The sequence below is a fragment of the Rhododendron vialii genome, chromosome 9a (assembly GCF_030253575.1).
Source record: "Rhododendron vialii isolate Sample 1 chromosome 9a, ASM3025357v1".
In the NCBI taxonomy this organism is placed as follows: Eukaryota; Viridiplantae; Streptophyta; class Magnoliopsida; order Ericales; family Ericaceae; genus Rhododendron; species Rhododendron vialii.
Genome location: NC_080565.1, coordinates 13298236 through 13326139, shown reverse-complemented (window position 1 = coordinate 13326139; position 27904 = coordinate 13298236). Strand labels below are relative to the sequence as shown.

General features: G+C 38.6%; 2 protein-coding genes and 1 long non-coding RNA gene across 3 annotated transcripts; 2 read left to right on the top strand and 1 right to left on the bottom strand.

The window, feature by feature from the left end:
* The first annotated feature begins 4743 nt into the window (after positions 1–4743).
* Positions 4744–5222, top strand: LOC131300584 (uncharacterized). The gene is made up of 2 exons (XR_009191001.1): positions 4744–4801; positions 4886–5222. It is a non-coding gene; the product is annotated as an uncharacterized LOC131300584 (long non-coding RNA).
* Positions 5223–9758: 4536 nt separating this feature from the next.
* LOC131300582 (sugar transport protein MST3-like) lies at positions 9759–12431 on the top strand. The gene is made up of 4 exons (XM_058326493.1): positions 9759–10127; positions 10324–10646; positions 11018–11647; positions 11766–12431. The coding sequence occupies exons 1-4, from the start codon at positions 9995–9997 to the stop codon at positions 12222–12224; spliced, it is 1545 nt and encodes a 514-aa protein (XP_058182476.1). The 5' UTR covers positions 9759–9994; the 3' UTR covers positions 12225–12431.
* A 2971-nt stretch (positions 12432–15402) lies between these two features.
* Positions 15403–25095, bottom strand: LOC131300583 (thioredoxin X, chloroplastic). Its single transcript, XM_058326495.1, has 2 exons — positions 24592–25095; positions 15403–15817 (listed from the first exon to the last, which is right to left on the bottom strand). Exons 1-2 carry the CDS (start codon positions 24925–24927, stop codon positions 15611–15613), a joined length of 543 nt encoding a protein of 180 aa, XP_058182478.1. The 5' UTR covers positions 24928–25095; the 3' UTR covers positions 15403–15610.
* Between the last annotated feature and the right edge of the window lie 2809 nt (positions 25096–27904).

Here is a 27904-nt window from a genome sequence, read left to right as displayed (position 1 = left end):
ATTCCCCAACTCAATTAAAGGTACTTTACCGTACCAGGGTCCTTTACCGGTACCCAACATCCTCAAACAACTTTACCATTTTTATCTTTTACTTATCCACATCTATATGTTCACTACTCGAAACCACCCATGAATCTAAGTGCATTCTAGCACGTACAACACAATACAATCAATAACAGCTCAATTCATAACATGATACATTTCGATGAGATAAAAAGTACATATCAAATAATATTGTGCGAGTAAGTAAACACATAATATTTTATGATTGGGCTGATGCCCTTAAGATTCGTTGAATAAGTAAATTAATTATAGTTTTTATAAAATTCAAAGGTGCCATTAGCGATTTCGTAGGCTTAGCTTTGTGAACGTACTGGAATAAGCTCTTAGGAACTAAAGTATAATTATTGAATCATAAATTTGATTCATTACAGCAACTTACAATATAAAAATCTAAGGGTGAAATTTTATTAGTTAAAGCTTACTAATACTAAAAATCTTATTATATATATATATATATATATATATATATATATATATATATAGAGTCCCCTTCTCCTAAGGATCACCTTAACTTAATAAAATAAGGATCTCCCTTTCCCGATTGAATTTCGATGATCCGAGCCGCTCAATGTGTTCAGAGCGTGATTTTAAGGGTACACGCGAGAAATCAGCAAAAAAAAAACGATCGGGAAGGGCTTCATCCGAGCAGTTTTTGTTTATTTTTTATCAAACGGTTCAAATTAAAACTGCTCGGATGAAGACCTTCCTGGTCTTTTTTTTGGCCGATTCCTCGCAGATACCCTTAAAATCACGTTCTGAACACATTGAGCGGCTTGGATCATCAAAATTCAAACGGAAAATGGGAGAAATGGAGAGGTCTTTATTTTAACTAAAATAAGGACCACCTTATTTGAAAATGACTGTATATATATATATATATATATATATATATATATATGATAAGGCTTGATTGTTATTTGACTTGTTCACAAACATTAACTCTCATCTATTGATAACAGAAGTACAATAATCATAGCATGCATTTATTCTACTAAAAAGAAATCAACCATATAGTTTAAGTTCAAATTGAGAACTAAAGTATAATCAGGGGGCAAACTGCAATTTAAAAACATTAGGCTTAAAATCAAAACATGTATGCACAGTGGTCCATTTCTTATTTCTAGAAAATAGAGTATTCTCGATTTCCATAATTTCCGATGCATATGTGCGATTTCTCCCATTATCACCTACTTAAATCTACATATAGGAATTATTTTATACTTAGGAGAAAGTAGGGAAGTGATTATACTTCCTTTAATCCGGACAAAACGATTTGGTGGAGTCCGGTGGGTTTTCGTTTAGCGGCGAAAGATTGGTATTCTAGCAACAACTTAGGGTTGGAATAACTTGACTAAACATCTGCCGTTTTGGATGATTCTTGTGTCTAACGCGAAGATCTTAAAACGCTCTACAACTTTCATGAAGAAGTCTAAGCCCGAAAACTAATCTAAGTAGGAGAAAAATGAAAGTTTAGAAGGGTCGCTGAGTCTGCCTGGAAATCAGAATCCGAGAATTTTACCAAACTTTGAATGGCGATAACTCTATCAATTCTTGACCGTTTTGGGCGATTCTTGGATTGAAATCGAAGCTCTCGACCCCCTCTACAACATTCCTGAAGAAATTCAAGCCTAAAAATGACATCAACAAGGAAGAAAAAGGCCATGAACAGAGGTACATGATATGGACGAAAAACAAAATTGTGGGATCGGTCTTTTCTTTTTCTTCTCTTCTTCTTCTCTTCTTCTTTTTCCAGATTTCTCTCTCTCTCTCTCTCTCTCTCTCTCTCTCTCTCTCTCTCTCTCTCTCTCTCTCCCTCAACCGAATAAAATGGAATGGGAAAGATGGATTTGGTTTTGTAGTAGACGTGGAGTAATATAGAGAGAGTAGTGGAGGAAGGTAGGAAAGTGGGATGTTATAGAGATTAGAGAGAGATATAGTTTAGAAAGAGATTGAAGGGGAGTGGATAAGTGAAAATATAGAGATAGAGGGAGAGATAGGTGAGGGATGGGTATCCCAATCCCATAAAATGTGGAATGATTACTAATATCTATTTTATAGATATATAGACACACTTATACATAGTTACAAGCTAATTAATAATGTATAAACTAAACTAATTTTAATCACCAAAAATTAATCTAGGTTCTAGTTTAATCTAATTATACTTTTAAATAATTAATCGATTACTATAGATTATTTGATTAAAAAATAATTTCTTTATTCGAAAAAAAATAGGGCAAAAATCCTGGTCATTACAGTAGGTTATATTCGTCTTTTGTCCATCCTTACGCTTGTTAGAAGTTCTGGTGATCACAACAAAGCCTTGTATTTTCGCATATCTACCATAATAATCACGGGCATCATCTTCTGAATCAAAAGACATACCAACCTTAGGTTCTGGTTTTTCCTCTATTTTCTGATCTTCCTCCGGGACCAAGTCCTCACAGTCCATTTTTGAAATAGCTTTGATATCTCCGTTGATTTATGGTGATAGTTCTTGACTCCTACTATCAAGCAAATAATATTGTGCATTAGACATATAATTTTTCAACTTGGCATACAAAAATGCCACATCAATTAGTTTGGTGTCTTGGTAGGACAACTAAAAACAAAACTAAGACCAACCTTTAGGTGTTTTAGTTACTTAAACCCCATTTATTTCAATGTAGGGAAACGATATTAAAAACAAAACACACACACACCAACCACCCCTAAAATTTCTCAAACAACGTTACTACATGCACAACAATCCAAACACAATCTCTCATATACATGTGGGTCCCACACATACTAGTGCATGTGGGTCCCGCATGTATGTGAGAGGTTGTGTTAGGTGTTGTGTTTGGATGGTTGTGTTCTTAGAATTTTGTTTCTTGAAATAGGTGCTAACACATTGAATCGTAAAATGGGTACAAAATCAATATTTAAACTCCAGGACAAAAAATACATAACTAGGACCACCAAAGACAAGGCCGGAAAATAGAGATAAAAAAACATGCACCAACTACACCTACACAATTCAATGCCAAACTATAATACTCTATTCTGGACATTTCAATTAAAGCATTTGTATTAAATGTTGAAGACAAGTTTTTAGCTTTACAAAACATAAAGAAGAAGACACTAAAGCCAAATTAAAGCTAGTGTCATTACTCCCACTTTTGTTTTCAACCACCCCAAGACTGTTTATTTTTTGTTTTCTTCTCCATTTTGTGCACACGTGGGGAGCAGTGAACATAGTTTAAAAAGAAAGTGAAGCACTTTAAAAGCATATCCAGGAGGCTCGCTTAGAGCTCCGGTGAGGTCTAACTGATGAGAAAGCCCTCATTTTTCCATTCCCAGCAACCTCGGCTGGGTCTCGCCAGTTGAGCCCCTCACTCGACCATCTCGCCCAGCTCAGCGAATACGGAAGGCTTACTTCAGCCCCTCTCCCTGAAAAGAAATCGGCAACGGCCTCCGACGAGTCAGATTTGCTTGCTCTGGCGAAGGTAAAAACAAAACCCCTCATCTCACAGTCGCCCTCCTCTCTCTCTCTCTCTCTCTCTCTCTCTCTCTCTCTCTCTCACGGATATTGCTGTCATTTTGGTCGTCGCCGTCATCAGCCTTCGTTGCTGTTGTCGGTTGTGGCCAGATCCGAGCAAAACCCTTGCCCTTCTTGGCCGCCGTTTATAGATATATATGTGTGTGTGTGTGTGTGTGTGTGGATCTCATTTTTAGACTTTCGAGCAAAACCCTTGCCCTTCTTTCTAGGTTTGTTGATTTCTGAGCAGTGAGAGAGGGGTGGGTATGGCAAGCGGTGGTTGCTATAGAGGTGCCAGAGATGGTGGCGGTGAAGAAGACGCCGTCGTCCATTACCTGTTTCTTTTTTGTTTTGTATTAATTTTTTTTTTAATATTTGCAGCACAATTGCCTTGGCTGCTGGAAACCTCAACCATTTGGGGGCTAGCTAAACCAGTTTTTTGAGGTAATTCCTCGCTTAAATGGCTAGAATCAGTTTGAGTTTGTTGGAGATGCTCTAAGAAAGCCATAAGTCTCTCTCATGGGGAGCTAACATGGAAAGCAGAGAGAAGACGACACGAAGAAACAGAGTGAAACACAAAACGATGAGCAGATTCAGAGGTTTGAACTAACTATACCCAAAAGGGCTGGAGAAGATGCTGTAGAAGTAGCCAGAGAAGTCAGTGGGGGTGCCAGAGGAGAAGAGGTCAGAGAAGTCATCGGAAAATATCTTCACAAGCTGGAAGGGACACCGGAGAAGAGGGGTGAATTTGGCCGTAATATTGGGGATGAAAATTTGGGAGAAAAAGGGGCAGGAGTTGAAATTGAATTGGGCCCACTTTTTCTCCCGATTCGAAATGAAATGGGTCGCGCTCGTGAGTTCAGATTGCCCTAGAATTGAGGAGAGAGATTGGACCCACTTTTTTTACACTTGGACAGGCAGCTGCACTGATGTGCAATATCTGTTTCTAATTGTTGTACCATTAGACTTACTAGAGGTCGGGGCACACGCGATGCGTGTGCAAGTTGAATTTTGCCAAAATATGCACAATACCTTCCCGTTTATTGGTCAATACCTTCCCGTTTATTGGTTGATCAAATTTTCAAAAAAATTGTCAAAATTCAACTTGCACATGCATCGCGTGTGCCCCGGCCTCTAGTTTTATTTCCGAACCTGGGTGGCTTTCTCTAGCTCTGTCACACCATCTCAATCTGTGTTGATCATGAGTAGGTGGAGTGGGTTGTTCTGTACAATTATTTGACCTTCTCTGTGGTACTTGATCAGTAGTAAAATTTTGCGTAGATGTCTGTCTTTCTTGCACAGCTTGTTGAGGATTGAGACGTTGTCGACGGCGTTGTTGGCTGTCACGATTTTGTTCTCTTACACGTTGTAGCTATTCTGTAGATATTTGCTCTGACCTATCTCGTGTTTCCTCCTCCATAGTGATGTCCCTTATAAGCATTGAAAGTGTTACAACAACAATGTATTCTAATAGGCACGAAACTACAAACTGGCTCTAACTTTTCTATGCATTCAAAATGTGCATAAAGCACTATAAGCAATGCACTCCCGGGCAAAGTTCCAAAATCATCACCAAACCACCATTCCAACGGAACCCAACTCGCTCAAAATGAAACCCATCACAACATTTATTTTTTGTTTTTTGTTTTTATTTTTTTGTAAAAATGCTTCCCACTTTTTTTTTATTACCCATCACCAAACCACCATTCCAACGGCTACTCCGTACCATTTTAATAGAAGAGAAAAAAGAAGCAAGTGTAAGAGGTAAAGCAAACTATTTTATATAAAAAAGAAGCATCTATTAGAAACAAAATAAAAAAAATTTGCCTAATTTCTGGTCTGCCTCGTGTTGGAAGAGGAAAAAGATTGTACGTTTTGCCTTGTATTTGAGGATTCTGGTTTGCCTCGTGTTGGAATTGTTTCCTCCACCATTGTGGTGTCCCTTGGAAGTGGAAGTTAAAAGTGTTAAAACTACAATTACAGACTTTGATTTTCAAAGTGGAAGTTAAATATTCATCATTTTCCTTTGAGCTAAAATTATGAAGATACCCAGTCACACCCTTAGCATCGACTGTGCAAAGAAGGGAAAAATAGAAGGAAATAAACAGGGAAATTAGACATTATCAGTTCTGTATTTTTTTTCATCCCACAATTCTATACTTCAATTACCCATAAAGAAGGGAAAAAAAGAAGGAAATAAACAGAGAGAAATTAGACATTATCATTTTATTTTAGGAAATCAAACACTGAATTACAGAGTCAATTCTTAATGTAGTAAAATGAAAGCAATGACATATAAAGTAGAAATCTAAAGTACCTGTACAACCTGTGGTTTGTATGCCAAATCAGTCGGTTTATCTATTCTAAATTATACAGAGTTTTAAATCCCAATTCATTAGGATCGTCTCTCTCTTTATAAACTCAATACTAATTAAGTAGGATTCCAAACCATCACCTTAAAACGCTACAGCTAAGTAATAAATTCTAAATCCAAAAACTATAAGTGACAGAGAGAACATAAATGGCAAACCAAATACAAATATGTGTCTACGGGAAAGAGTAAACTGGAAAAATAAGTAAATACAGTAACGGATTACATTAAATGATAGGACATTTGGAACTTACCAATTGCAGTTGATAGGGTATGCAATTGACAACTACCAATAGCTGTTTGGAAACTGAGATCTTGAAATGGAGGTTTTTCAAATGATGTACTTTCAGGAAAAGCGAAAATTTGATCTGCAAAATATAGTGGAAGATGAAGAGTTCGTGAAGTGAAGTGAGAAAAGAGAGAGTTAATGGGAGTGGATTTTGGTAACTGCTTTGGGTAGTTACTTTTGTTAAAATGGCAATTTAATCCTAACAGTTAATTTCTCTCACTCTTTATCGTGTGTAATATTGAGGTTCTTTTCAGGGTAATTGTGGAAAACAAAAAGCATAATAGGATTTTAAAGAAGAGAGACACCAAAGTGGTGCTCTCCTTTTATATATTAGAATAGATTATTCTCATATCTGTAGCGACACCAATACTTGGTTAGTCAGTTAAAGGGGGGAAAAATGACTCAACTTTCTTTTTGTTCACACCCTCTCTCTTATTTATGGAAATAGTGTAGGTCTCATTTCTACAATACATTTTTTGATAAGCATGACAATCATTTTATAGTTGGATTCACACAATTTCAATCAATATGGAGGATGGAGGGTGAACAAAACTAGATTCACTTTCTCATCAATTTCCCACTTAAGACCCCGTTCACTTGCACGAAAATGATAAAAAAAAATGAGAAAATCAATTTTCCTAAAATATTCTGTAGGTTTAGTTACCAGGAAAGTTGTAAAACCCATAGCTTTAACTTTTTCTCTTAGTGTTTCTCGCAAAATAAGTCTTATTACAAGGAATGAATTTTGATTTTCCTATTAGATTTCTTGTCAAGAGCACACACACTGGAAAACAAATTACATCTTCTTTTACTTCACCCCACTTTACCTTTCCTGATAAGTAACTATTTCCTGCACAACATCCGTGACAACTGAACAGAGAGGTCCGTTTAGTTGCACAAAAAGGATGCGAAATGATTGAAAAATCAATTTTCCTGTAACTTTTTGTGTGTTCAGTTATCATAAAAATGGTAAAATCCACAGTTTCAACTTTTTCACTGAGAAGCACTGTCTTGCAAAATAGGTCTTGCCAAAAAAAAAAAAAAAAGTTTTCAAGCAAGATTTCTTGTTAAGAGAATATACAAGGGAAAATAAATTTTATTTTTCTTAATTATTTCACTACACTTCACTTTTCCTGAGAATTCATTTCCCGATAATTGAACGGAGCTTAAAAGAGAGTGCAAATAGGGTGAAATTATATTATGGACTATATTGGGACTAAATAGGGCTAATGGATAAACCAAATCGATTGAGTTTGAGTTTGTGTTCGATCTTTAAAAGTTCGTTCGAGATCGGTTTGTTGCATAAATAACTAAGCCTAACAATTTCTTTAAACGACAAAGTTTAAGCTTTCAAACTAAGACACGCTACTATTCGGCTCATTTGACTTGCAAAATTTTGAAAAAAAAAAAATTTGCTACTGGAGGTCAGCTCTATTAAAGCTCGTTTGAGAACGACTCAATAAACAAGTCAAATTTAAATATATTTTAAAAACTCTTTGAATTTACAAACAAAACTTGAACAATAATCAACTATTAAGCTCTTTCGGTTCGTTTCAGGGAGTAGCCTTCACTATTTTTTCATATGGTCTCTCACATGATTTGTATTAGGGCAAGAAAGATAATCATCCTTTTGATGTCTTGATGTTATGTTCTAGTTTTGTTTGTTATCAATAATAGTTATATCATGTTGACAAAGAAAAAATCCCACAGAAAGAGTAGTGTTCATTGCTAATGTTTCTTATCCGAATAATTTCACTCTTATCCAACAGTGAATACAATTTTCACTCTTTGACTCATTTTACTCACACATCACAAAATTAAAATCCCAATTCCTCTTAAAGTCTCATATTCGATTCTCCTTGACAACATTTATTGAAGCCACCTCACCCCATACACCATGCATTACAAAAAGAAAAAAAAGAGCAAAATTAATCACGTAGTGCATATGATCTTCTTCACTGCCACATGAATCCACATTCCAATACCCTATTTCATAACATCATCTTCCACTTCTAATGTCAATTCACGTGGAGTCGAACATCTCTTCCCAATATAGCTCAAAGAAAGGGGGAAAAAAAGGTTATTGAAGCAATGAAAACTCGAGAGCACTATAAAGAGAAGTAAGGCTAAGAAACGATTGATTTAATATATGTAAAATAATTCTTGTGAATCTTTGGTCTCCAGACTATAGAATAAGATCTTACATAACTTAGGAAAACTACTCTCTCCACCCCAAATTGTTGCTCTTGTTTAGTATTTGGGACCCCTAAAAAAATTGCACAGCTATATTCTTGGTCTTATTTCACTTTTTGTGTCCCTTAAATAATTGTCTATATGTCACAATGTATAATATTTTTTATGATTTCAAAAACTTTATTCAATAGAATTAATTAAGATCTATCAAATTCATATTTGATATAAAAAATATTACAAATTAAAATATATAGCCAATTCTTAAGAGGCCCAAATAGTAAAGAGGACCAAAAATTTGGGACGAATGAAGTATCAAATGTGGATATTATTTTATATATCTCAATTAATTTTATTAAACAAAATTTTTGTAATCATAAAAAATATTATACATTGTGACATATAGACAATTGTTTGAGTGGCAAAAAAAGTAAAACAGGACCAACAATTTAAGTCAGAAGAAGTATGGTACTTAAAATATAGCAAATGCAGAAAGAAAATCTTTTGGGCCTTTCTAAATTTCACTTCACTTTCTTGAATTTCACTTTCCATCATCCATTTTTTACTAATCAAACCTATTTTGGAAATTTGAAATTTCTCCTTTCTAAGAAAATAATAAATTTAAATTCCAAAATTTTGTTTTGAGGACAACTGTTTTCAATAAATTTATCCTTTTTAATAAAATGCTCAACCACACAGCAATTTATGTTCGCAATCGTAATACTGCTAATCTATCCATCTAATTCTTAATTTCTTTGTTTCTATCCCGTAATGAGTTTATTTCTTGAATTGGTTGAGTTGTTTGGCTTGATTGTCTCGTGGACTTTCACAATTGATATAGTGTCCCGGATTTGTCCTATGTACTTCATATCTAATGTAAAATGATCTCTTCTATCAATTGACCCAAAAAAAACTGCTCCCACAATTTTTATCCTCCTTAATTAACAAAAGGGCATGCATCAGTTTTATCTAAATCAACAAGTATTAACTTATCTTGATAATTAAGCTGATAGTACTTTGAATCTACACCATACATTCGCGCGCTTTCGAAGCAGAAATTCTCAATCCCGAAATTGTCGTAATAACCTGCGATATCGATCGCTCAACCCTACATTAACAAGTCTGTTCCAAACATGGTCAAACTGCTAAAAATAGGCTTTGAATATATTGAAGCCGCCCCACGACAATTGCTAACCGTAATAACAAATCTTAACGGATAAAGATGCCCACAAGCCACAAAAAATATATTGCATGACTGTTTCTAATTAATTTTTGACCCAAGAAACTGCGAATTTGTTGGATGTAGCAACATCTGAAGACCCTATATAAACCTCAAGTTGGTTAGAGATCAAGTAACTGAGGAAGAAATAGAGAAAGTGCAGGGAGACTGCACGCAAATGTAGACAAGCTGAGCAGGGTAGAATAAAAACGAAAAGAAAAGTGTTTCACGAAGAAATCTTACACGATTCTTTCGTTACCAATATAATCTCTAAGTCGAGATAAAAAAAAAAAAGGGAAAAAAAAAAGAGAGAGGGAAACATATCTCAGTTTTGTTGTAAAGATGGCAGTGGGAGGAATCGTCGCTCAGGGAGGTTCCGCGAATTATGAAGGTCGTATCACGTGCTTTGTGGTGATAACATGTTTGGTTGCGGCCACTGGTGGTCTCATCTTTGGCTATGATATTGGTATCTCAGGTTGTTACTGGCCCATCATCTGCTCTTGATTGGCATTCTTTTACATTCATTTTCAATCTCTTAATATCGGCTCAACATGCATTTCCGATACTTTAACTACGGAAAACATAATGGCGCGCCTATGTTATTTTTCTTTGTGCTTATGGCTACGAAAAAGGGAGTACTTCAATCTAAATTTTGTGAATTTAATTTACAGGAGGTGTAACATCAATGGATGAGTTCTTGCAGAAGTTCTTCCCTACTGTATATGAAAAGGAGAAGAACCTGAGGCATGAGAACCAGTACTGCAAATTCGATAGCCACTTGCTTCAACTGTTCACATCTTCCCTATACCTCGCGGCCTTGGTGGCGTCCTTTTTTGCTTCCGCAACAACGAGGGTCTTTGGAAGAAAGGTGTCCATGGTTTCTGGAGGTTGTGTCTTCCTTTGCGGTGCTGTCCTCAATGGTGCTGCCCAAAACGTCGCAATGCTTATCATCGGTCGTTTGTTACTTGGTGTCGGCATTGGCTATGCCAATCAGGTACGTAGTAATAAATTTCTTTCATCAAAAATAGATCAGATCAGAAATCGTTTTTGCGCCCATTATGATGCACCATCTCGGCTAAAGTGATACTTGAGGTTGATTCACCAATGTCTGGATGGGAGAGAGAAAGGCAAAGGTTATAAGACAAGGGGGGCATAAATGGGAAAGTTTTGCTGAGAGGAAGAGGAAAATAGATCAAAGGATCTTTGTGGCTGAGATGTGCGGTCTTACGATTCCACGGTGTAGAAAATGCTTTCCATGTTGAGAAATTTATGCAAAATGCTGTAGCATGCGCATCGTTGTTTCGTTTTTTAAAGCAAACCACCGATCATTAATTGTTTCTAAAATCCACACGCGCGTTGTTGCAGTCTGTACCAGTCTATTTGTCTGAAATGGCACCAGCAAAAATCCGGGGAGCACTCAACATTGGTTTCCAAATGGCGATTTGTATTGGTATTGTAGCTGCAAACATGGTGAACTACGGCACAGCCCAAATGAAGGGCGGAAATGGGTGGAGGGTATCCCTAGGTCTAGCCGCGGTTCCAGCAGTTATAATGACCGTGGGCGCCATTTTCCTACCTGACACGCCCAATTCGCTCATCGAAAGGGGCCAATCAGAGAAGGCAAAGGAAATGTTGCAAAAAATCCGAGGAGTGGACGATGTGAGTGCGGAATTCCAAGACCTCATTGATGCAAGCGAGACATCGAAGCAAGTGGAGCACCCGTGGAGGAACATTTTGCAGAGGAGATACAGGCCTCAGCTCGTGATCGTCGTCCTCATACCATTCTTCCAGCAACTCACCGGCATCAATGTCATCATGTTCTACGCCCCTGTCCTTTTCAAGACGCTCGGATTCGGAGACAATGCCGCTCTTATGAGCGCCGTCATCAGTGGATTCGTTAATGTTGCCGCTACGTTGGTGTCAGTCTTCACTGTTGATAAGTTTGGAAGAAGGAAGTTGTTCCTACAGGGTGGCGCTCAAATGCTTGTTTGCCAGGTAAAACATCCACAACAATGTTGTTGATGTTAACATGCACTACATATTAAGCTAGCTTTAATTTATACTGTACAACCAAAAAAAGTGACGTTGAGATTTGTTGTTGTTGTGTTTGTAGATTGCTGTGGGAGCCCTAATTGCGAGCGTGTTTGGGGTTTCTGGCGAAGGATCCTTCTCCAAGGGCATGGGAAATGCTGCCTTAATCCTCATATGCTTATACGTAGCAGCCTTTGCGTGGTCGTGGGGTCCATTAGGGTGGCTAGTACCCAGTGAGATCTTTCCCTTGGAGATCAGATCGGCTGGGCAATCCATCAACGTCTCGGTCAACATGCTCTTCACCTTCTTCATCGGCCAACTCTTCCTCACGTTGCTCTGCCACATGAAATTCGGTCTCTTTTTCTTCTTCGGTGGGTTCGTCCTCATAATGACTCTCTTCATCTTCTTCTTCTTGCCCGAAACGAAGAATGTTCCTATTGAGGAGATCAACAGAGTGTTCAAGGCACATTGGTTCTGGGGGAAATACATCCCAGATGATGCTGTAATTGGTAACCACCTTGTCCCACCCAAGGGTGCCTAAAGAACCATTTGTGATGAACAAAAACCTTGAATTTTTCTGTTCATCAAAAACAGTTTAAAGAAGAAGAAAGTGAGAAAGAGAAGGGTGTGAATTCCAAGATATTGTACGTCAATATATACGGGGATAATATAATCCAACAATACTAGTTCATGGACGGACATCAACGTTTTGTAAAAGTTTGTTTTTGTTTTGCTAAATAAATAAATACCGAGTGATTGTCAAGAATCCATATTCTGTGATGTGTGGTAGTGGTAGGCAGCTATAGTGGTCTCCATAAATTATTAAAATCCCCAATACTATTGAGCTGAGCATCTGCATCTGCATCACAGTCGTTACTTCCCATCGATCTGGCACCATTAATTGTAACCAGCCAAAGAGGAAAATGGTGGAAGCATCAGCCTTGGTGGAAGCATCAGCCTCGCCTCTGCTTGGCTTCAAACTAGCATTGCTACAGTTGCACGCGGAAGAAAACGAGGAATTGTTCATCCATTAAACATTAATTTTAATGTTGTCATCTCAAACTTTGTTCAATCTTGAGGTGCCACACTTTCAAAGATAGGGCATGTTTGGTACGAGCAAGAAAAGCTTGATTTTTTTTTTTTTTGTTTTTTGCAAGGTCTATTACAAGTCTTATAAAGATGATTCAAACTGCAAGTCAATCTTAAAATATTTTTTTATGAGTTCTTGAAAAAAATTAGCTGTAAGGGTTGTTTCAGAATTCATAGGGCGTCCTACAAATTTTGAAACGCCTTACGAATTTTGAAACAACCCTTACCGGTATCGGATTGAACTAATTTTTTTCAAGAACCTATGAAAAATATTTTAAGAATGACTTACGGTTTGAATCATCTTTGTAGGACTCATAATGGGCTCCATAAAAATAATCAATTTATTGCCCATTTACTGTGCCCCAAACAAGGCCCTTAGCAAGAAATATTTAATTGAGAAGAGAGTGAGAGTAAACAACATTTTTAAAATGGGATAGCTTTAATATAGAAAGTCTAATGTAGTAGACATTTTAAAAGTTAGTAGCTTAAATAATAAAGTAAATTTTTGATATGTAATTTGATCCAAAATCTAAAGAGTTTGATGCAGATGCTCAAGTCTGCCATTCTATTCACTGAGGCAATTGTGGCACCGCCAGGGAGGCACTTATCACTGTTATGATTACCTAAAAGACTTCTAAACTAGAAGAAAAGAGAATAACTTATACAAGGAGAGTTGTGAATTATTTATTTTTAGAAACGCTCAATTTTGGTTGTTCAAAAGTGTTTTGGACGATCGAGATGAAAAATAATCTATTACCGCTAATAGATTATTTTTAATTTGGATCGTACAAAACACTTTTAGACGGCCAAAATTGAGCTCTGTAATAACTTAGCTTCGTGAATAAGTTATTCTCAGAAGAAAAACATCCAATAGCCTTGTAACATCCCAAAAGCTAACCCGGAGGGGTTTACCATCCCAAGGTCCCAGGTTCGACTCCCCTGCACTACGAAAAGTACTTGGGGCCACCCATTGCGTAAAAACCTTTTGGTTTAGCAAAGTCTGGTGGGAGGCTGGAGAGATTAGTCCTATGGTGCGCGCAAGCTAACCCGGGGACCATTCTTCATTACCCAAAAAAATAAATAAATAACATCCCGTTCCTTGTTGTCTATAGTTTATGTGCAAATCCGTGCTATCAATGAATTCAATAGAAAATAAGATACATCATGATATATTGATATCCTAAGCAATTTCTTTGACATCTGGTGGTATATTTGTCTCCACCTTTTTACTTGCTATTCTTCACTCTCTCATTATTCTTTTTGACAACTTTCTCCTATTTTAAAAAGTAATTTACAAACCCTCTTCCTCTGGTCTGCCAAACAGCAAATTCCATGTAGACTATAGTAGTTCGACTGATGTCAAACCAAACATACATGATCACCTAAAATGGAATCATGAAGCATGACATGCATCCCCTTCCACTTGCTCCCTTCAAACACTAACATTTCTTATCCTTTTTCCCTTAATTCATCAACTAGATAGGTATTAGTCGAGATGCGTGTAGGTCAGCCCAAACTTCTCATTATCAAAAGACAAATTGAGTGATACTAGGTTTGGGTTACATTTTTCAAGGGAAAGAGAAATTCCTATTTGAAAGGAAGACGAAAGATTGTTTACCATCCATATTCATTTTTTGTGTGTTAGCCATGTTTCAGATCAGACCAATCACCAATTTAGCCATTTAACAAGTCAATCAGCCAATTGCATACAAAGGAGCACCAGATATTCAAAGATGTCTGTAGTAACTGGTTGAAGATTGTTAAACCATTCATCTCAAAATCAATTGTCAATAAGAGGAGAGGCCCCCCAAGCTCATATACTAATTTTTGAGGTGATAATTAACCGATGTATGACAATTTCAAACACTCCCCCACACATGCAACCTCCGACTCGCACGTAGAGTGGTCAATAAAGGATCCATAACACGTGGATCACAATAAATAACGGTGCATTATGGCATAAACAAAGGGGAACAAATTATTTGAAACCCTAGTCCTAATATCATGTTAAAACATCCAACTCAATACCAATTACCAATGAGTGGAGAGGCCGCTCAAGCTTATATACTAGCTTTGGTGGAAATAATTAACCGATAAGGGACAATCTCCAACACTCCTCCTCACATGCGACCTTCGACTTGCACAAAGGATACGGAACACATGGATCACAATGTAACAAAGTGCAATTATGACACAAAGGGGAAAAACCTCCGAAAACCTAGCTCTGATACCATATTAAAACATCCAACTCAAAACCAATTGCAATGAAAAGAGAGACCGCCCAGACTCATATACTAGTTTTCGAGTATAGAGATAGAATAAATAGAATCATCAAATTAATGGAATATAGAGATGTAAAGGGAAACTTTCAGACAATGTTCATCGCAAATTTTTAGATAACTCGGTATCCGGCCAATGATAATACCCAATTGGCGGTCTAAACTCCAACCACTCTGATTGGATCGGTTTTTGCTTGAAATTTCAATAACTCCAACCAAAGCAAGATACACAGAGACAGAAATAGAGCTAGAAGATAGCCATATACAGAGCAATCCACATGACTTGACAAATCCCTTGTAGTGACTAACAGAACACCACACTATCTGAATGAATCAGAAGGACAAGCGAACTTTGGAAGTCTAATTTTCATTCATACTGGTAATTGTCCAAGTACCCATAACATATGGAATAGCTCAAACATAGAAACCGAATGGAATTACAGAATAATGCAAAATATTGCACAAGAATAAAATAAAGTGATTGAAGGATTCTGCCCATTCGATATGTTTATCTGTTAAGCATCAAAGAGGCCACCGTTGACAGGAAATGGAAGAATTTTTAAGTGACAGATATTGACTCCAACAGAGCATCAACGTAGTCTTTAAGCTTTACCTTCGTAATAGCACCTTCCCTCCTGCTTTCCGCAACCTCCTCACCATTTTTGAAGAGAATCAAAGTCGGCAAGCCATAAACCTTGTATTTATCAATGAGTCGAGGATTCGCATCATGGTCAATCTTTACAACTGTTAACTTGTCTTTGTATTCCTGATTATGCACAAAGAAACATCAACATGGGAAAACATACGTAAATGATTTTGACTCGGACATTCACACAAAGAAGAATATGAGTTTGCCGTAAACCTGTAAATAAAACTTATTAAGCCTCTATTCTTTGTTTTATGTTTATGCCTCTATTCTTAGAAATCATTGATTTCTGTCAACAATGCTTACTAGCATATCACTCCGGCAGTAATAGCTATCGGAACTTCAACTTTTCTCAAGAAGATTCTACTTTCCATTTACAACTTTTGTTTACAACAATATTGTCGTTTTAATATGAGTATACTTGTTATAAATACAAGACATGTTATACCACAAATCAGATTGAATTAACAAGATACTAATAGAACTCTTAAAAATGCAATAACCAATCAAAGATGTGTCATTAACTGTCAAACCATTTTCAATAGGTCTATATCATTCTCTTCGTTAGTCTCCTTATGTAAGACTGAGAAAAGCAAAGCCAAACCACAAAAACATAAAATCAAAGCTCAAGAACTTAAAATTAAAACAATAGTATCAGTATGTCATTATGAATGTAGAAATCATTTGTTGTCTCCAATCTAAGAGAACTACAGCCTTCATTTTGTAGACCATGGTATCTGCACGCATTGCAAGACACTGGCAAATCTAGGTTTTTAAGGCACTGGGGTCAAGTCTTAAATTATAAGTAAATAATGCATATAGTTAACAATACAAAGAACACAGCTCAACAACTTTTTTAATTCTCATAAAACTTGGAGAAAAACTTAACAACCCGTAATGCAGTTTGCTTTGACTTGTTAAGACACAAACCAATCAAGTTCCCCAATCTATAATTCCAAAAACAGACCAAAAAAGTCATTAATCTAATCAATCATTAATTTTGCCCCAGCGTTAGTGGGCTACCTTTCATTTTGGAGCCCATGGGGATGATCAAAACAAAAAATTTGGAGCCCGTGGGTTAAATTCTATCCTGTAATAATCATGGAGTCGCATTGCTATTTTCAAGGTCAGAGCAAGAGAGTGGGTGTGGGGTTGCACTTGAAAGAGCAAACACAAACTTTGAAACTCATAGAGTGGTAATCGACCATGGTCAGGATATAAGTGCAACACCTCCCACATTCCATGCTTTAACTATACCATGAAGAGTCCATCTTTCCAAGTAAAATGGAAACCACAGAATCCGCACAGAATCACTTGGTAACCAATGTAAGAACTGAATAATGCCAAGAATGGTCATCAAATCATCCATACGGCCTAGATAAATTGCATAAATCCTGATGAAAATAATAAAGCAAGGATATATACCTCTATAACTTAACTCCATTTTGTTGCCACAAGGGATATAATTCCAAGAGAATAATACTCAATCCTTCATTTCAAAAATTCCTCCCCAATTAGAAAATTACTTGCTCATGGAACTTTTCTGGAGCTTCTCTTGATTATCATCCACATTTGCCATCACATTAGATTTATGTAGGAAAAATTGGAAGCACAAACCACATCTACAAACCCAAAGTACATCATACTAGAGGCCCTTATCAACTTGGTTCCATGACTATTCTAACAACTGACCAAGAATAATTTTCCAAGGTTCCCAAAGTGGTCATCTCACAGATCTCTTCCCTAACTTCCCACTCCCACCCATAGAGACTGCAGGTTCTCTTCCAATAGTGCAATTCTACAGCATATCTCTATCTGAGTGCACAATCAAGCTGCGGCTTTGTTTTCTATTTTTTTCAATCTAGTATGTTTTCTGGGTTCGCTTCTAGTTTTATTTAATCTTTTCTTATAACCAATAAATTTATGGGAAAGGCATTAGGGGATGCCACCCATGTACAAAATAAGGTCAAGGACAAAGAGGCCCAATATATGGATAAGCCTAAAACAAATCAAACAAAAAACTCATGTACTCCACTATACTCCACTCTTAACTCCAAAAATACCTATCATCTCTTCTTTTTGTTTCTAATTTCTATTCTAGGTTTAGCACAAGAAAAATTCTAGGTTTAGCACAAGAAAAAGCCTTAAATAAAGTAAAATAATCAGGCTTAGTAATATGACTGATCACCCTGCTTACCATATCTATATCTATAACCTTTAAAAGAAAGATGTGAGAACCCACCACGGGAGTCAAGTCCCAAATCGGTGGATTGTGGGGAGTTGATATGGTATATAATGGGACACATCGAGCTACTGTATAACTTGAGGTTAACCTTTTGAGCCACGTGGTTAGGCTAAGAATTAAGCAGGTCAGTTGGGGCGGGTCATTACAATTGGTATCAGAGCGTAGGGAATAGGTCTTACATGGGATCGAGTGGGTGATCAGAGTGCGCAGCGGAAGCATGAAATTAAATTACATACTTTTAATAGACAAATTTTAGAGACGAAATTTCCAAAGGAGGGGATATTGTAATACCCTGCCATACATTTCTCCAATATTTTCAGAAATGTCACATTTGATACTCCCTCCATTCCTAAATGAGAGTCCCTCTTAGGAATTCCAACTTTTTTAGGGGAATGTAATTATTACACCTATTTTCCACCATTACCGCTATATTCTACCTATTTTGCACCATTTGTATTCAAATATGAGGGACACTTTTGGAATTTTATCAAATTTTCTTCTTTTTTGAAAAGGGACAATCATTTTAGAACATCCCAAAATGGAATAAGGGACTCTCAATTAAAAACGAAGGGAGTATATAAATTCTTGCTAAATGGACAAAACACTTTATTCTTGATGATCTGGTACACGTGCATGTGTGCATGTGAGGAATGTTAGTTTATACCTTGAATTCTTAAGGTAAATATAAACTTGATAACAAGAAAAAATGATAGGAGGTGGACATGTGTTGATTAGTCATCTTTATGGAGCATGTGTCAAGTTCTAATAAGAGTAGTCATATGCTTACACACTAGTCTTCTGATTGTATATATCAGCCAAGCTTAAACGAGAAACAAAACAAAAATAATACAAAGGCCTTTAGGGAGAAGGAGCCGTGAGGAGCATAATTATGGGTTCTTGTTCTGATAAGATCTTGTACAACGTTCTTTGAAGAGGAGTATAATAAGGTGGGATTATATCTGACGGCAAGGCGATTTGAGGGTGAGTGTGAGATACATATTTCTTGTACAATATTAATGTTGGGTTCTTGATGGTTGTGTTATGTGCGGTGACTGTATGTCGTGGAACTGTTTGGTATGTGACGAGGTGACTAGGCTAATAAGCTATGCCAAAAGACAAGTTAGCCAATGGGCTGTGGTGAGGCTAGTGAGGTGGTACGTCACCCGTCATATACTGAGGAGGACTGGATATGTGGTTCATTTTATGTGGAAGATGTTATAATCGTGGTTGGTGTTCATACATGGTGGTTGATGTTGTGCAGTTAATTTAGTGTTGATATTGTACATGTTATTATGTCTCACATACTCCTGGGGTCCTTTGGACAGGTTGGTTAGCGGGCCAGGTGTCGGTGGTGCGAGCTTGTCTGAGTTGCTGCGATGATGGGTTGTTGTTAATTTACTTTAGAGATAGTTGTAAATTATATAGTTCAGGGAATAAAAGACAAATTGTGTTTTTTTATATCGTGGTGCTTGAGGATCCTGGTCGTTTCAGGCGCTATCAGAACCGACACCAACCAGAAGTGTGAGGCGGGCTCCCCAAGTAAGGAGCTTGAGGTGCTTGTCGTGCTTAGATGGGCCCAACAAGTGAGAAGCTTAAGGTGCTTGTCGTGCTTAGATGGGCCCAACAAGTGAGAAGCTTAAGGTGCTTGTCGTGCTTGGGCGGGTCCCACATGAGACGAGCTTGTTGTACTTAGGCGGGACTTGTCACACATCGCTTGTTGGGTGGAAGAAATGGACCATGTGGTGCAACAAGGACGTTGCAGCCAAGGTGGGGAGATTGTGAGAACCCACCAAAGGAGCCAAGTCCTACATCAGTGGAGTGTGGGGAGTTGATATGGTATATAACGGGACACGTCGAGCTACTGTATAACTTGAGGTTAACCTTTTGAACCACGTGATTAGGCGAGTTAAGCAGGTCAGTTGGGGCGGGTCGTTACAAAAGAGTTGAGCCAAAGATAGCTTACATTTTGCCAAAATCGGACAAGAATGCCCTCGGTTATTTAAGTGGTTGTGTTGGACTTCTTGTGGGCATTTCTATTATTTCAACATGTTGGGCACGATTAAGGTACCAGACTTTTGATGTTTTCAATTTGGATCTCTTTTTTTTGGTCTTTATTCAAATCTCCCAAAAATCCAGTTCACATCTTTCTCGAGACCAACAATGTGTACTTTTAATGCCATTTGAACACACACACACACTCTCTCTCTTTCCATATGTAACAAACCAAACCGAGCCTTATGTCCCAATCACTTAGAGTCGGCTACATGAATCATTTTTCTCCTTTGAGCTCTGCCAAGTGCCACTTGTTCACATAAACCCATTATACTCATATCTTTGCGCACAACAGCATCTAATGTCAATTTAGGTCTACCCCTCCCCGTAGCATTGCTACCCAAATCTATTCTATCCGCTCTCTTAACTACTACATTTTCTGGTCTACGGTAGACATGCCCAAACCACCTTAGCCTATTTTCCATCAACTTCTCCTCTATAGGTGCTACACCTGCATCTCACAAACCGTTTCATTTCTAATCCTGTCTCATCTAGTCTTACCATATATTCACCTCAACATTCTCATTTCCACTACACTCATCTTGCTCACATGTTGTTTCTTAATAAGCCAACATTCAATCCCGTAAAGCATCGATAGTCTTATGGCAGTTCCATAGAATTTTCCCTTCAATTTTGTGGGCACCCTCTTGTCACATAGTACACCAGTAGTGCTCCTTCACTTGAGTCACCCCACTTGGATCTTATGGGTCACATCATCAGGAATCTCTCCATCTCTACTAATAATTGAGCCTAAATACCTAAAATGATCATTATTTGGTATCTCCTGGTCTTGGATCATCACTCTTTCTTCATGCGCACTGCTGGTACCACTAAACTTAGACACCATATACTCAGTTTTACTCCTACTATCCGAAAACCCTTTGACTCTAGTGCTTCCCTCTAAATTTCTCCCCGTATCTCCCCATATGTAACAACACAACAACAAAAAAACTCCCATCTCCCTCCCTTTGTAGCAATTTTGGAGCACGCAAAATAGAAGGCGTTTAATCTCATGATCGGCGATCGGCAAGAGAGAAAGGACACAGAGGACATCGGTGATCGGATAGAGAAAGAGCGCAGTGAGCAGTGGCCAGAGATGGCGATGGAGGGACAGAGAGAGGTTGCAAAGATCTAAGGAGGACGAGAAAACCCCAATGTTAAACTCAAAGAGGTGGATGAAAATGGGAGACGCCAAGGAGCTGCGATGGCGGCCGAATGCCAAAAGGACTGCGAATTGCGACATTGTATTGGGTTTGTTGTGATTGAGGAGCTCTTGAAGCCATTCTTTGGGAACATCGGTTTGGATTCCAAGGTAATGTAATTATTGGCTATGTAGAAGTATGTGTGTAGTTGTGAAATGGGTGTTTGACAAAATGGCTAGGAGGATTAATTTAATTTAAAAAGAGGGCTTTGTAGCTGATACATGGGTTTGATTTGATTGGGCTTTTTTTTGTTTCATAGTTTGATGCGATTTATATTGGACTTATGATGAGTTTTGTGAGTGGAGTCCAATTTTGGCCAGTTTGGGTCTAGCTTCAATTGGGTTGTAGCTTTATGTTCTAATTTTTATCTCTATTTGGTTGCTGAATTTGTTCTTCAAATTCTTGAGACTACGTTCAAGAATGAAACAGTTGGTCTGGTTACCACGGAGGAATGTGTTGAGCAGGTAGCCTTTCGATTTTTTGAGAGTAAGCTTTTAACTATTTCATTGCTAATTGAAGCATGGTGCTTGACTAAGGGTAGTGTTTTGTGCTTAAGTATGTTGTAGATGAAAAATATTCGGGCCAAAATTGAAGAAGAAGAGAAGGACAAACTTCAAAAGCTACAACAAGAGTAAGTATAAAACATAGGATATTTGTTGATGACTTGAGATACAAAGTGCTTGCCTGTAGTCTCTTATGTGTTATTTTTGTTTTTCAAATTGCTTTGGGTGTCCTCTTTTTTGCTTAAGTAGGGAGGGGGAGCTTCAAGCACAAAAGAGGTAAAAGCGGAAGATAAAGGGGAAACCACGATTATCTTTCTTTCACCGTTGATATTGAAAATGGAAGCGAGGAGGAAGACGAGAAAACAGCAAGTATATATCTTGAACTCACTTACCTCGAGCTAACAGTTTTTAAATAGATCAATGGTTAAAAGTTATAAGCTAGCTCCCTGGGATCTTGGGGTGATCTGGATGGTGCCGGCTGATGTGGATGGCTACTATATTTTTTGGGTGGGGTGTGAAGATGATGTGATGGGATTGAGACAGGATTAGGTGTGGTTGAGTTGGTGTCTCAGTCACATTGTTACGTAAGTGACAATGTAGATGAATGCGATTGGATTTTAAGTTCTTTCTTGTTGCAAGCGTTAGGTGACACTGGGCACATAAAGTATATTTAAGTTGTATCCGGTGGTTGAAAGGAAATTGGTCAATTTGGAATTTTAAGTTTTTATGTCAAAAATTCATTTGATGGTGGAATGTTAGCGGAGACGGGTGCTTTTATGGTCTGGGGAAATAAGACAATGTCTCTAATTGTTAGCTTAGACCATAAATACTTCTATGTCTACTCTTCTCTAATTGGTAGGAGCAAAAGTGTTTGATTATGTTGACTGTAACGTCTCTACACCTATAGATTTGATTGACAAACGCTTCAAGAACATCTTAGAGACATTTCATAGATTACTTCCCCTACTGTTAGAAATCCTAGACTAAGGAAAATGGATGTTTCCAGTTACACGAAAGATGAAACTCAATACAGATGGATGCACCCAAAAGTAAACCCGGGAAGGCAAGATTTGGTGGCATCTTCAAAGCTGAGAGAGGTCAACGCGTAGCCAGCTTTTATGGCAGGATGAAGGATATTACAGCTTTGGAAGCTGAGCTTTGGGGGATCTCTGAGGCTTTTATTACCTCCTTGAATAGACAGAAGTGGACCTGGAATCAGTCTCTCAAGTTCCAGTCAACATGATCAAAGAAGTAAGACACGCAGCATGAAGGAAATAGAGTGCCATATGGTCTTGCCTACATGGGTGTCGAACAAGAATGCGACATGGTGTCACTTCTCAATCTTGTGACTCACATTTGAGAGCTCCAAGAGTTTATGTTTAATTTTCTTTTGGCTCAAAAGGAAAAACAAAGAAGGTAATTGCAACACATATCTAGAGCTATTGTCTTATCTTCTGATATAATATGAAATTTTTCTAATAAAATCGCAATGTGTCTCCAAATGCATTTGACTCATTGGTTGTATATCAAAAGACTCCATGCTTGAATATTTGCAGTGGCATGCCACGAGAAAAATGCTACTGTAAACTCCATCTAAGAGGCTTGAATTTTTATGGAATTCCTTTTACTAAATGCTACATGTGTTTTGTAGGTTGAGCCGTTGAGAAGCTCTCGTGTTATACACATGTGCATGATTCATTTCATTAAATGGGCCTTCTTAACAATGTTGTTCCTATAATTGGCTGGTTGAATGGAAAAGGCATGGAGAAAACGAAGAGGACTGTTAGGTGTAATAATTGTTTTAGCGAAAGTAAGAACGGCCATAAACCAACTTGTATATCATAGATTGATCACTACTTTGATCCAGTTTTTATATATTGGTCGTATTTTCAAAAGAAGGATTATATTACATGATATGTGATTATAGTTAGAGAGAAATGTCTGGACAAATTGTTCATGTGCTCTCAGGCATGATGCCTACATGATTGCATACAGGAAGTTGGTCAAGTTTATGGGATACTCGTCTGCTACAATAGTACATGGTGAAGATGTTGTTGGGGAACAAGACAGGTGAAATATGCAAGCCAGAGCTCGTTTGCTTTTGCTATTAAGCTCTAACCTTAGTACTAACTTACCTTAAAGATGCAGTGAGATGGTTGTGGAGTTCTTTTTTGGCCAATGGTGTATTTGCTTGTGTATTTACTCTTTTTTTCTCAAATCAGACCACATAGTAAAAACTCAAATTCGAAAGCATTATAATGAGCGCGCATATTCATGCAACGCACGAATAGTGGCACTAGTTTTAATGGTGAACAACTTATGCTCATATGCATTGTCTCTGTCACAAGGGGATCAAAATTTGGTTTTTACTGCTAGAGATAAAGCCTTCAACCCAAAGTCACATAATCCTTCGGGCACTCACTCCTCGCTCTCCACTCCTCCCGCTCTCCATTCTTGTTGTCGCGAATTTTAGTAGTTGGGAGGTTTTCAAAAGATGCTCTCCCAAGTCAACTAATTGGCCGTGTCAAGTTGGCTACATGGATCCTGTTTCACCATTCCGCTCTATAAGGGGCATAACAATATTAAAACATCCTTCCAGCTAATTTATGCAATAAAAAGGAAACAGCAAATAAAATACATGCACGTATGTGCTCAAAAATATATTTTTTCCTAACTTAGGTGTCGAGCTTACACGCATCTCGACTAACCATAGGGCCTAATCCCAACGCCCACTTGAACCAGAGAGGGAGCAAACCCAAGTCTCCGGCCTTTGACCACCAGGCCAACCCTTGGGGTTCGTGCTTAAATATATATATTCAACTTGGGTTTTCAATGAAATTGAACAGATAGAATCAGAAAAAAAGAAAGAAAAAAAGAAGGAAACATTCGTACTTGTGAAACCCAGTCGATGGCGGGAGAAATCAAACGGCAAGGGCCGCACCAATTGGCGACGAATTCGACGAGGACGGGGCGGTCGGAGTTGAGTACTAGGTCGAAGAACTGGCTCTCGTTTAACTCCGTAACGCCACGGGTAATCACCGACTTCCTTCGAAACGAAGACGAAGAAGAATCAAGCCCTAACCATATTATCTTCCGACGGAGCAAAAGTTTATCCGGCGGAGGAGCGAAGCAACTGGCTCGGCGCGAGTTACAGGTGGAGCCCGTTGTACGGACCGGAGCCAACGGTCGGCCTGAGAAAATGGTCGGATTCGAGACCATTGTCTCCATGTTGGATCTCTTCAGTTTTGGAGAGAGAACTGGAGAGAGAGAGAGAGAGAGAGAGAGAGAGAGAGAGTTGAGAGCGTTATCGTTAGCGAAGGAAAACTGCGTGCTGTGTGTGTTCCAACTGATTGGAATTGGAGAGAGGAGAAGTGATTTGGTGCGAACAACTCCGACCACTCGGGCGTCACGTGTAATTCGCGTGTTCATATTTCCGTTGGTTGATTACACTTTGCCGCCTTTAAGTATGCCAGTTCGTTCAATGTGGCCCTTAAAAGAAATTTATTCTCGCATTAGCCTATAGTTGCTCCCTTTGGCTTTTCGTAAATCCCATTACATCGGGATAAAATGAACCAAGCCTACTCGAGTTTTAGAAACTTGTTCGAGATTGATTTGGTGCATAAAAATTCAAGTATAAGAGCATCTTCTTCTCTCTTTTTTTCACGAAAAAAGATAGGAATTTTATTAAGAGGAAAGATGGCCCGAAGACCGTACATCATCAAGGGCAAGGTTAGCCAAAAAATGGGGGACAGGACCCCCACCCCAATTCTCTAACCTAACACCTAATAGGGATTGCTTAGCTAACGAATGGGCTACCCTATTGAAAGAACGCTTAGCATATTTAAAAACACAAGAGGAAAACAAATGAATAAGCTCTAAACAATTAGAAAGAATAGAACTACAATTGGAGAAAGATTTTTCAACTTGAGTAAGAGCTTGCACAATCTAAGAAGAATCACTTTTGACAATAATGCTAGAGAAACCTTTGTTCACAGTAGTAACCAGCGTTTCACAAAAGCCCAGTGCTTCCGCAGTTCTCAAGGAGAATAAACCAGGAAAAGGAATGGATAACGTTCCCAAAATTTTCCCCGCATGATCTCGTGCTATTATCCCAACACCAACCAGACCACCACTCTTATCCGCAGCACTATCAACATTAAGTTTAATGATACCAGGAGGGGGGAGACACCAATTAACAAGAGGGGAATGAGCAGCATTATTAGAGGAAACACAAGTAGTTTAGACACCCCATTCTGGACTGTCCAGATAGCGCTATTTTCCAATCTTTTATTCCCCCAATGATGATTATAGTCGAGAACAGTCTGAGGATGATGGTGTTTGAGCTTTGAGCGTCCCGAGCCTCTTTCAAACCCATGTCAAACCCTTCAAACCAGAGCCAAACGGCCCCAGAAAAACCCAACTGGCCTACGCTAGTACCTTGATGACGTACGCCAGTCATCTGCCACGTGTCGGTCATCGACCATTGACTCAATTTTTACTGGCGCACGCCTGTCCATATCTGGCGCACGCCAGTCAATTCCAGTCAAATCAACTTTATTCAGCCACATGGACGAGACTTCGGTGGCCACCCTGACGTCGGCCACAGTATCCCTGATGATTACTCTCGGCAGAGGCATTCCCTCTCTCTCCTACACCCCCCATCAAGGCAAATCCCATGCATTTAATGCATGGGAGGCTCCCTTCTTAACCCAAGCCAGCCAAACAGGCCTTAAACCAGACTGATCTCAGTCTATCTCTCCTCTATAAATTCCCCCATTGCATTCATTTGCAAGGGGTTAGATACATTAAGAAGAAAAAAGCCTTTTTCTCCTCTCTTCTTGCTCCATATCTCTCTTCTTCCATTGAAAGAGAAAGGAAAGCAACCCACTTCCATATACCCACTGATGTCCAGTCACCATACAACCTCCATCTTCAACCTTTAAAGCTCAATACCACCTTCAAACCTCAACACAAGAAGGTATACCACCTTTGTGTTCCTTTCTGTTTTCGGCCCCTGAAGGGAACCAGTAAGGCCCAGACTAGTGAGCAATACTAGTCCTGGCCTTAAACTGGTGAAATATGACAAATGTATGAGATGGGACATGGCGCACGCCAGTACACCTATGCCGTACGCCAGTCATGGCAGTACGAGCACTACTGGCATGGGGATCATGGATCATCATTCCTGTTGTCTTACATTTCTGTCAATCACCTTAGCATGCTAAATAACCAGTTTTACAGCTTTCTGTATCCTAGAACTGTTTAGCTATAGCATTCAATATTCGCTTTCCTCCGCTTTAGAAGGCCCTTGGGATCCTTCTGGTCATGTTCCAGAACCCAGATGATGCAAAGTCAAGCATTGGATCAGGATCAAAATGGCGTACAGCGTTCCATAACTGGCGTACGGCAGTTTGTCCCAGGATCCAGTGGCTGGCCGTTGCATCTTAGCTTAATCTTGGCCTCTTTTATGTCCCCACTATGTTTAGGGGGTTTCCTGTCTATTTTTATGGCTTCAAGCCATTTCATCCGTCTGTAACTATATATATTCTGCTCTGTTGACTGTGTGGTTTGCCCTGGTGTGCGCTGTCCCTTTCCAGAGCCCAGAGGATTGCAAACAAAGACTGAGAGACTAGATAAGTGGAGTACGCCAGTTGTAATGTGGCGTGAGCAGGTCGTATCAGCATGCACTGGTTCGGCCAGTGCATGCTGGTGCGAAGCCTGTTCACGACCCTTCGGGGCAGTGTACTCCAACTTGCTCGGGTTGCTCTCGGTGCTTGTTCTCAATCTATATTTATCATTGCAAGCAAGTCATCCATAAATATTTTGTCACGTAATCGCAACTTGTTACAGTCTTAATCCCCATTAACTGTTCACCCGCCCTAACTGGCTAAAAAATGACTAAATGAGAGAAAAATGCAAATGTTTTTACAAAATGCCTGAGTAGAGACCGATCTCTGGATTGGGCGAGAGGGGTGCCATAAAACCCTTTCCCTCTTGTAACCTGGTTCCCGAACCTCAGATATCGAAGGTGACGACGGACCGGTCTACAAGCCTTTTTTCAAATCAAACAAACGTGGCAAACGTTTTTGAGTTCGGTTCCTTGGGTGTTTTCACCGCTAAAACCCGAGTGGCGACTCTGAATCGAAGCGTTTCGCCGCGCTTTTCCAAAGAGGGCCGCACCCAATTTTGTAAACTTAAAATTTTC